At 37.1% G+C, this 10,234-nt stretch overlaps 1 protein-coding gene across 6 annotated transcripts in view; it reads right to left on the bottom strand.

The window, feature by feature from the left end:
• Window positions 1–6,582: 6,582 nt before the first annotated feature.
• LOC129748297 (protein gustavus) overlaps window positions 6,583–10,234 on the bottom strand; it is a 738,224-nt gene continuing 734,572 nt past the window's right edge. For all 6 annotated transcript variants that reach the window (XM_055742842.1, XM_055742843.1, XM_055742839.1 and 3 more), the window contains 2 exons: window positions 9,189–10,099; window positions 6,583–7,661 (listed from right to left, as the gene is read on the bottom strand). In XM_055742842.1, coding sequence (XP_055598817.1) covers window positions 7,522–7,661; window positions 9,189–9,894 — 846 coding nt within the window. In that variant the 5' untranslated portion in view covers window positions 9,895–10,099 and the 3' untranslated portion in view covers window positions 6,583–7,521. The remainder of the gene's footprint in view (window positions 7,662–9,188; window positions 10,100–10,234) is intronic.

The following is a 10,234-nucleotide window of genomic DNA, read 5'->3' as shown; positions in this document are numbered from 1 at the left end:
TTTTCAAAGCGTGAAGACTTTGAGGACAAATTTAAATTGTGAAAAAACTTCTCGTAGATACTATAAAAAAAGAATCAAAGTCAAGAAATTTCTATAATAATTCAATGTCCAAAGCTGAGAAGATAGTAAAAGTGATTCCATAAAAATAAATTATTTCAACTATAACTTATCACTGGGATTTAAACCTTCAAATGGAAGTGATGATAAATCGTATCATCGGTTTGAGCAAAAGGATTTTTCTCATAAAACAGTTAAAACTTTTTTAATGAATCAGGAAGGCCTCCAAAAATTTCGTTTGCAATAACAAGGAAAGCAAATGATGTCTCTTTTTCCAAGAATGCTTTCGAAGGAATTCAAATCAATTAGAAGTTTTTTTTATTATTATAAAATGATAATGATGTACCGAGTGATACGGTGTTTAACTTCTTTCTTTTAAAAACTTCAATTAGTTTTATCTTTCCTTTTTCAAATTTGTTTTGTGAAAAAATCTATGGTTATAAAATAAAGCTCTGCAAATTAAATAATAAATGTTATTTTCAGTGCAGCCTGTCAACAAAGTTTCAAATTCAAATTGGCCCGTCGTTGGATCAAAAGGTTGTTCACCCCTGGATTAAAATGTTCAGTGAACAAAAAACTAGACACATATTACAAACAAAAACTTAGATCCTTTCGTCATTTTTCTTTGACTTAAATATTCGGAGAGATTGCATTTTGAAAATGACGACTAGGAAAATAGGAGAGATGGTCCAGGAACGAAAGTTTGGCAGGTCATTTTGAAAATTTCAGGATTTGTATTGTAGACCTCAGCGAGTCTATTCGTCAAGTTTTTCAAAATTTGGATAAAAATAATTTTCCGCTTTGCACGATTGACATGGAATCATATATGATTTCTCGGATTTTTAAGATAACAGCAGTATTATTTTTATTCTTGTACCCTTTTAAATAAAAGAAATATTGCGTGGTAGGTGTGATGTGATATACATTGAGCGGGTGGCAATTGAAATTGATAAGTTTTTTTGCTTCAAAATTACTTTGTTTGCACGATTTTATTGAATTTATGTACTACTGAATAGTTTAAAACTCAAGGCATATCCACCATGTTTTATCAATTTTTAATGATTATTCAAACCATAGATTAACATGGGCGAAGTCGAGGTAAATTTTTCAAAAAAAGTTTGAACTACAGTATCTTTTTGATATTAATTTTGAAATACTTTGGAGGGAAATGAAGTTCAACAAATTAAAACTAGACACTTGAAGTAATTAAAATAGGCCAACTTTGTGAAATTCGGATCAGTAGTTGGCAAGTTAAAGCTGTTTGAAATTTCTGGTAACCTACTTTTTGTGGGCCTTGATATTTTAAGTGTAAAGCGGTAATTGGCGTAATTCGAAATTAGATTAAATGTTGCGAGAATTTATAAACATATGAATTGTTAACTAACATTTCATACTAACCATACTTTTCATGAAATTAGATTATTTAAGAGATTTTTTGACATGTTGAAATGAAACCGGCTGACTCTACTGCCAATGGAATATTGCTGACAGTACTGCTCAAAACTGCTAACGCCTTTAAATTTTAATTCTGTTGCATACCTTTTGGCGTTTTCAACCACGCGTTATCGATCATGAGCCACTTATGCATATGCATATGCAGTATTCTTGATTTAATCTGCTTTGCTACACCTTTCAAGAATGAATGAAATTTTCTAAAAATGGATTACATTTCAATTGTATTGAGAGCGTGAGCTCTCTTATATCAAATTTGATCCCGTTGGATGATTAGTTTTAAGCTTTACAATAAAGTTTATATGGAACACCTTTCTTTCCTATCCTTTCCATACTGTAAAGCGTAAGGATCTATAACAATCGAATGGTAGAAACATATCTCATACCCAAATACCTTTCCATGCCATACTTGAATTCATTTGCTGGTTTCGTCAACATAAATTGAGAACCTATGCAAACAAAATTGTATTGGGTAATCTTCCCTTCTTCCTACGTTCCTACTTACTGGAAGAAGGGCAGTGTCCCAAATAATCATAAAACCATATCAAAATAATTTTCCTTGTTGTTAGATAAATTTTCAAGATCAATTTTTGCATTTCAAGTTATGCAAAAAAAATGTATGGAAGCCCTCTTTCCCCATTTATATCTCTCCGCTGATAGAAATGAGTGGCTTAAATTTATCATACCTACTATCATTACTCATTTTCAAATACCTTTATATGCCAAATTTGGTTCGATTTGCTTGATAAGTTCTTGAGTTATGTAAAAAAAAATTAAAGAGCCCTTTTCCCCTTCGTATCTCTTCATTGAAACAAAGGAGAGGTACCAAACCATCATAGAAACATTCCTCATACCATGCCAAATTTGATTCCATTTGCATGATTAGTTCTCGGGTTATAAAGACTATCAACCTATCATAAGAACCTTCCCTGGCCTCAGAAACTTCCATTTGTCGAGTTCCCCGTAAATCGGTTCAGTAGTTTTCGAGTCTATCGGGAACAGACAAATTGACAGACTGGCAGAAATATATTTATATAGGGGAGAATGGGGATACTTGATCCTTTTTTTTTGTTTTAATAAATCTTTTAGGAAAATTTTTTCAGATCACCGTTTTTTGCATTCGAGTTTATATGCTGCAAACGTAAGTTCGATACATGAACTCGTAGATGAACTATGATCAGTGGATGAACTATAAGCGTTTTTGTGGAACTAAAAAACTGTGATATTTTGAATTTGAAGGAGACTTGATCCTTTGATTAGGGTCGCCTTAGCTTAGGCAATCCATTCAGAAGAAGAATATATCTATTTGGACTTTAGGGAATAAGTGAACCCATAACATACATTTTGGAGAACTTTTTCTTAAAAAAAGTCCACATTTTAGTATTTTATTGGAAATACGGCATTATTTAAGAAGTTCATATTATACTCTAACGATTGACATATTGGAATAAATATTTTTGTTAAATTTTTTTCGTGTGGGGAAAAAAATGATAAAAAAAATATGCATTTTGTTAGATTTTTTAAACAAAGTCCAAAAATCAGGTGCAAGTGGTAACTCAAAAAATTAAATTATTCGAGATACCAGTTTTGATGATTTGTTCTATTTAGATTTTTTTCTTAAAAAAATTGATCCAGTTTCGAGATTTAACTAAGGAATGAAGTACTTCCTGGGATCAAGTATCCTCATTCTTCCCTACACATAGATTCTAAAAGTGCTGGATAAAGCTCGGAGAAAAACGACAACGATTTCGTATGGGATTTCAAGTTATGGTATGTTAGATAAAGGTCTTTGAGTATTGTTTTAGTATTTCAAAAATCAAACATCCTAATTTCCACCAGACCATCTGAATCAGTTTACTCAGCTTCAAATCTTAATTTCCATTTTAAGCTGGCAAAAAATGTGAACGGCCCGCAATCTTAATCAACATTCAAAAGGTGAAGAATATCTTAAGTCATTGTATCAGTTCATCATTGGGGACAACCCTGAGGGTTTTAAGTTAATAAATTGTATTCCTTGGGTATTGAAAACAGAGAATCACCCATCGTGAGATAGAAAGAGTATGCGCATAATTTTACATTATTATTTTTTCTCCAAACGTTTTCCAATATATCTGAAAATCTTTTTTATTGATGTATAGGCAGCGAGGAGGTTTTGGAAAAGATGGTTGGTTTAAAGAGTCAAAATTGATTTTGCCCACGGGCCGTAAGGTTTTGAAACTCAAAGACTCCTTAATATATGCAAACATTTTTTTTCCTACAAAGTTAATGAAAAGCCCACAGCGACATTCATAATACGTTATTTTCATGAAGAAATTCAGTGTCTGCTGTCCGCTAGCTTCAAAATAAAGCCATTTTATCGAAAATCTTGGCGATCCATGGTCTACACTAAATAGTATTTTTAACCGCAATTATTTTTCCAACGTTCTCCAGATTAATTTTGGTTTGAACTTCACAAAAATATTAAATTTTTCTTGAACACTCATTATTTCAACGCTTATTTTTAACCTTTGAGTATTCTGATAACGAATTTGCGTTATCTGAACCTCTACTATTCAAGTCTGAGTGTAATTTAATTTCGAGAAACCTAACAATATTTGCAATACAAGTCTATCACGATACGATTCTCAAAAACAGAAAATTCTTCAGCCTTGAATCCTGTTAGTTCAACTGAGCTGAGGGTTATTTGTTACAAAATTTGTAACTTTCTTTGGTTATTATGGCTAACCCTCCAATGGCGCATGTTCAAACCAGGTGTTGAAGCATCTTAAATTTATATTGGCCTCAACATGTAAGGATTGGTATATCAACTCAATTATTTTACACCACCTCTCTTCCAATGAATAATGATGATTTCAACGTTGTGTATTGATAAGTTATCTCCCAGCTTGCGCCTAAGTTAATGCTTGTAATTATCTACATAAATGACAAATTGGAGGCTTCAACGAGGGAAAAGAGATGTAAATTCGCGTATAACTTGTATTCCTCACTAGTAACTAACATCACTCTTACATAAACAATTTTTTAATGAAACCTTATCCTACGCTGAAAGCAAATACACGGGTGTTGGGAAAAAGTGGTAGAAATTTCAATACTTGTAGCACATTTTGAAAATTTTACCATGCAAAAATGTTTTCAAGATCTTTGGGCGTTGTAGTTTTTTACAGCACTGTTTCTATTTCAGCCGAATGTGATAGAAATATTGCTATTTTTGCATCACAGCATGCGAAAATACAACACGTGTTGTAGAAAAACTTGAAGGCCACAGATCTTGAAAATTTTTTTGCATGGCGAAATTTTCAAAATGTCAAAATTTCTACCACTTTTTCCAACACCAGTGAACTTGCTCTGAGTAATAGCGTTTTCGTTTGTTTCCACTGGCTTAGTTGCAAACTTTTTCTTCGTGAACAAACAAAATCGTCACCGGGGACAACGCTTATGACTCATATGCATCGTCCCGGGTGATGATTTGGTTTGTTTATGAAATTTTCCACTGCCACCGTGCCAGTGTAAAATAAACGCTTTAACACGTTCGTCGCCACGTCACCCATATTTGGCAGACGGGTGTATTTCCTGGGGGGGGGGGGGGGGCCGTCACATCAAAAAGCAGGTGACGCTCTCTTACTGGAGTTTACCGCTCAGTTTCGCCACACGTTTCAAATATGGGAGTTCTCCCTCTTTGCTTTCTCTCTCTGAAAATTTCTTTGGGCCCGGCTAGCAAAACTACCAAAATGAGCGTGGCGACGAACGTGTTAAGATTCATTTTTATAAAAACCTCAATTTACGCAATCAATCGATCAAACTTTAAAAATATTTCTCACATTTAACACCTGTTATTCTGGAAAGTTTGGTTGCTGGAAGATAAAAGCTAATCAACAATGAGAATTTCTCTCAGAAACATGTTTTGGTTTTTTTTTTTTATAAAATTAAAAGGAGTGTCCGAAATGCTAGATTCATATGAGTGGAACCCAGTCAAACGCAGAGTAGTATTATTGAATATGTAATAACCTTTTTGGATTTTCTCAATCGGAACCACGAAAACACAAACGCTCGGTGTTGAAATTATTCAATTGTATATTATTCATGCAATTTTTGTTGGTTTTTTTTTGTTTTGTTTTATCAGCAAATGTTTTGCAAATCTTTCACTCGATCGCTTGCTCGCTCGCTCGCTATTCTCGTTCGTTCTCTGTGTCCCTTTCTCTCTCTTTCGCTCGCTAGTTTCTTTCTGTCACTTTCGCTCACTTGTTCACTCGCTCCCTTGCTCTATCTTAGTTAGTTATCTCTTTTCCTTCTCCACTAAGTTACTTGCTCTTTTTCGCACGCTCTTCGATTGTTTTTTTTCTGTTTACTTCTTCTTGTATTTCATTAAATCCTGTGACACTTTTCTATATTACAGATTAAAAGCTTAAAAACAGAACACATTACGATTTTCTCCGGTTGTTGTTGTTGCTTGTTTGCTGCTGCTACTGTTGTTGTTGTTGGTTTGTTTGTCTTGAAATAGGGGGATAGGAAAACTTTTTCTTGTTTTTTTCTCTATTCTATCACCCATGTTTAGGCGATTTTCTTGCTCTGAGACGTTTGTCCTTGTTTTGTTAGAAGATTGTGTTTTTGCTCTCTATTTCGTAGATATTTCACAACAGGGCTGGAGAATGAAGTTTAGTTGGGGAATTTGTTTTTGGCGATTGGGAGTGGGAAGGGAGGTGTTTTTGTGTTTCGAGGAAGGGGAAGCGAGGCCTAGGGAATCTTTTTCTTAAGGGGGGAAACAGTTGGAAGAGGGTTCTTCTGTTCCGGGAGAAGTCAGCCATTTTCCTCTCTTATACATATGTTACAATTGCTTACAATCAAAAAGATATCTCACTTTCGGCAGAGAACGAAAAAGGGTCGTCTTTTTGATTCGCTTCGATTTATCATAATCGGCACACTTCATATCATTCGAGTCTATCTTACAAATTGAGGGGGGGAAACGGGAGGAATTTTAAGCTGCCATCCCGTCGCGACTTCTTTCTACAACTGTTTGTGTTGCTGGTTTTGTGTTTTGTTTGTTGTTGGTTTCTTTCCATCTAAAAAGTGAAAATAATGTTTGCCAAATTTATTTTTTTACTCTCTTCTGTATTACTTTTACTTAGATTTGCATTTGTTCATCAATATATATACTACTACAGTATTTTTTATCTCTTTTCTCTGTTTTATGTTTGCATCTGTTTTTCCTCTTTTTTAATTCTTTACTTTTATTTATTTGCCTTTCCTAATGTTACACTACTATGTCCTTAAGTTTTACTTATCGCAGAATCCGTATGTTAAAAAAAAAGTTTGTGAGATTGGGGGGTGGGAACTTTTCCCTATTCGCACAGAGTTGTGTGTCAGTTTCTTCTTCTTGCTCTTCAACTTCTTATTCTTGTGTGTATGCTGCGCTTTCTGTGCCCCCAATTTTCTTTTTTTTTATTCTTGGGGAAACGGGGGCTCGAAATGCACTTATTATTGCTTTTCTCGATCGAGAAAAAAATATATTTATATATAAACTCATCCTAAGAAACACAGTCCCTAATAAAAACGTACTGATATCGATCTTGCGCTCTCTTTTTCTCCTACCATTGATTGATACCACTCGAAACACGCACAGACGAAGGTATTTTTTTAAATTTAAAATATAAGGGAAGGGGATTTGGGGGGGACGTCTCACACACAGCTCCCAGAATTGGGTCCCTCCTAGCATCTCTCGAGGTCAAATTTAGAAGGTCAAAAGTGTAATTCAACTCAGATTTCTGTTTTTTTTTTTCAAGCGAACTGTTTTGTAAAAAATGTGTTTTTCTTCTTGTCATAAGCATAAAAATTATTTTAAATAATCAATAGTAGATGCAGCTGCTAGTTGTGGTGTGTATGTTCCGGGGCATTTCACGCTGTTTGCTCGCGCTGATGTTTGCTGTTGTTGTTGTTGATGTTTGAGAAGACGTTCGGCAGGGCGGAAGCGGAAGTGAGCGGCTTTCGGGGGGCGACTTTCGGCGGTGGCTCCTCTTATTATCTCCTATCCCGGTACAGCAGGTAAGTTTTCATCGACTGTGGCAGCTGGAGGTGTTCGATGCGTTCCTCGAGGTGCGTCCGGCCGATCTTCTGCCGGATGACGCGTCGGCACAGGTCCATCAATGGCAACGGTTCAGCTAAAAGAGAAAGACAAGGAGACAGGGTTAGATAAATTGTATTTTTTTTTCCTTGGGTTAAGGACTTTTTTAAATTTTCTTAAACATGTACTGAACCCCTCAAGATCGATTCCTTGTAATTTTCATTTTTTTTTTATTTATTTGATCATTGGGATTTTAACAGCTATGGGGTCATTCATCCCTCATGTAATTTTCATATTTTTTCCTGGGATTTTTATCCTTTCAAATGATCATCACAAATAGGGATGAATAAAAAAAATTCTCATCACAGACATAACATTTAACGCCATAGTGTAGGCAACAAAATTAAGCATGTTTTGATGAGTAAAATTAGGCTAAGAAAATCGATTTTTTTTTTTAAACAAACGTTTAAAGACAAAGTTGTTTGAAATTGAAAATTATTTACAGATTAATATTAAAATTTTCATTTTCAAACATTTTTGTTTTTAAACGATTATATTTAAAAATATTGGTTCCCCAGCCTAATTTTACTCATCAGAACCTGTTTAATTTTGTTGCCTACACTATGGCGTTTAATGAGATGTCTTTGGTGAGAAATTCTTTTCTCGCATTCAAAAGAAGGTAGGAATTTCAAAAAGTTAATCTTGCTTTTCAAGTGATTACTTAACTTTTGTCCTTAGATTTGTGATTTATTTGAGTTAAAGCCTGCAAACTAACTTTTAACCGAGATAATCTCAATTGTGACCCTCGTTCCAAATCTTGGCCATTTTAGAATTCCTAAAGTTGGACCCACTTTTTGACTTGTTATTGGAGCGAAAAAAAAGATGCATATATTAGATTTTTATTTCACTTAGCAAGTGCTTATCACAAAGGTAGCAAACACTAAATTTACGAACTCTCAACCAAAATTTTTTTAACCCGGAAAAGAATTCCCGTATGAAAGATGTAAAATATCACTCGGCTCCTTAGGCCTTACAGTAAACGAGCCTTCGAAAGAAAAATGAATAATATAAACATCCAAGTTTGGTATCGAACAAAACAAAATTAATCTGGCGACAGCGATTTCAATTAGCGGAAAAATGGCTCCCAAAACCAAAATTCCCCCAAGGCTAGAACGGCGACCTCCAACCAACGGCGGAGAACCAAGTGCACGAGCCAGACAAGTACCTACCCCTACAGTTCGCGGTTCCCTTGGCCCGATTCTACCTATAATTCGGCACCAAATTTGGTCGTTTTGTTTTGACGGACACTTGATCTCAGATTGTGTTGTGAGGGGGTCTGTAGGTGGTACCAACGTAATACAAAAAAAAAGAGAACGACTTTTACTTCGCGCGATTTGCTCGATTTAATGTGCCGGACAAAGCACAGCCTGACGCCAATCAATGGCACTTGAGGCGGCGGCGGCCTGGCGAGAGAGTGTGTCCAATGATCGCTACAACACTTGGTTGGAAGTGAAGGTGGCGACGGCGAAAGGTTTGTTATGATTCGGAATCGATTCGGGGGAGTCCTTGATGGTCGGTCTTCGAATGTTGAGACAAAAAGAAAAGGAAACGGATTAATACTCACGATCGAGGCCACCGATGTACTTCATGGTGATTTCGCAGTGCCCCCAGACGGCGGACACGATCGGGTACAGCTTCCGGCCCTTCAACCCCCGGAAAGCCACCCCCAGATACTGGCCGTCGACGATGAAGCTGAGCGTGCCCTCGTCCATATCTAATGCTACTAGGAATTTGTCCGGCACCAGGAACGTCTCGTCTGGCTTAAGTATCGCGGGATAGGTGACACCGGGGCAGGTCTTCGAGTTGTGGTACAGCATATTGCGCCCTAGGTCCCAGCCCCAGCTCTGATCGTTCGAGCCGACCAGACTTTGATAACCTACGGAGTGGAGTGGCGCTTCGGAGGTGGCCACACCGATCACAGCATGGGTTCCGCGTTGCCGCGTCGACCAGAACACCTCCCACACGTGCAGACCCTTGGTGAATCCGACCTTGCCTCGTATGCAGTCTGTGCTCTGTGCCACCGGATGCCGGTGGAATGTCATTTTGTCGTCCTCCTTCACGAATACATTCAGGGAGCGGTCCTCCGAGTTCCAGCTGTATTTGACCTGTGTTTCTCGCGGGGCCGGGGGCATATCCAGAAGCAGATCTAGGCGTGGCGGCCGCTGAAAATGTGCTGCCAGCTCCCGGGGGATCTTCGGAATGAATGGCGATGGCTGGTCGCGGCTGTTGACCGTTTTAACACCTCCGCTGATCTTTTGGCCCATGTTCATGCCAGGGTGCGCGCTGCTGTTGTTGGTACGACTGCTGCGGGTACTGCGGATGGCAACCTTGTACGAGACGCGGATACGCTCAAACTCCCTCGGATCGATTCGGTTCAGCACCACACGGGGCAGCAGTGTGGAGGTGGATGACGATATACTCTGTGGACGGCGACGTTCGCTAGACCTTAGCACCGGACCCCGGCTACTTTTGTATCTGGAAGCGGAAAGGGGAAAGAAAAGGAAACGTTAGTACTTTTGAACAATATTTAAAAAATGAACATGAAAATGTTTAAAAATGTGAAAATAACTTCAAAGAACATAATATTGATATCAAGCCAACTACCTAACT

Source organism: Uranotaenia lowii, chromosome 2 (genome assembly GCF_029784155.1).
Source record: "Uranotaenia lowii strain MFRU-FL chromosome 2, ASM2978415v1, whole genome shotgun sequence".
Lineage (NCBI taxonomy): Eukaryota > Metazoa > Arthropoda > Insecta > Diptera > Culicidae > Uranotaenia > Uranotaenia lowii.
Note: the sequence above shows the minus strand (reverse complement) of the source record. Positions and strands in the feature narration are given on the sequence as shown.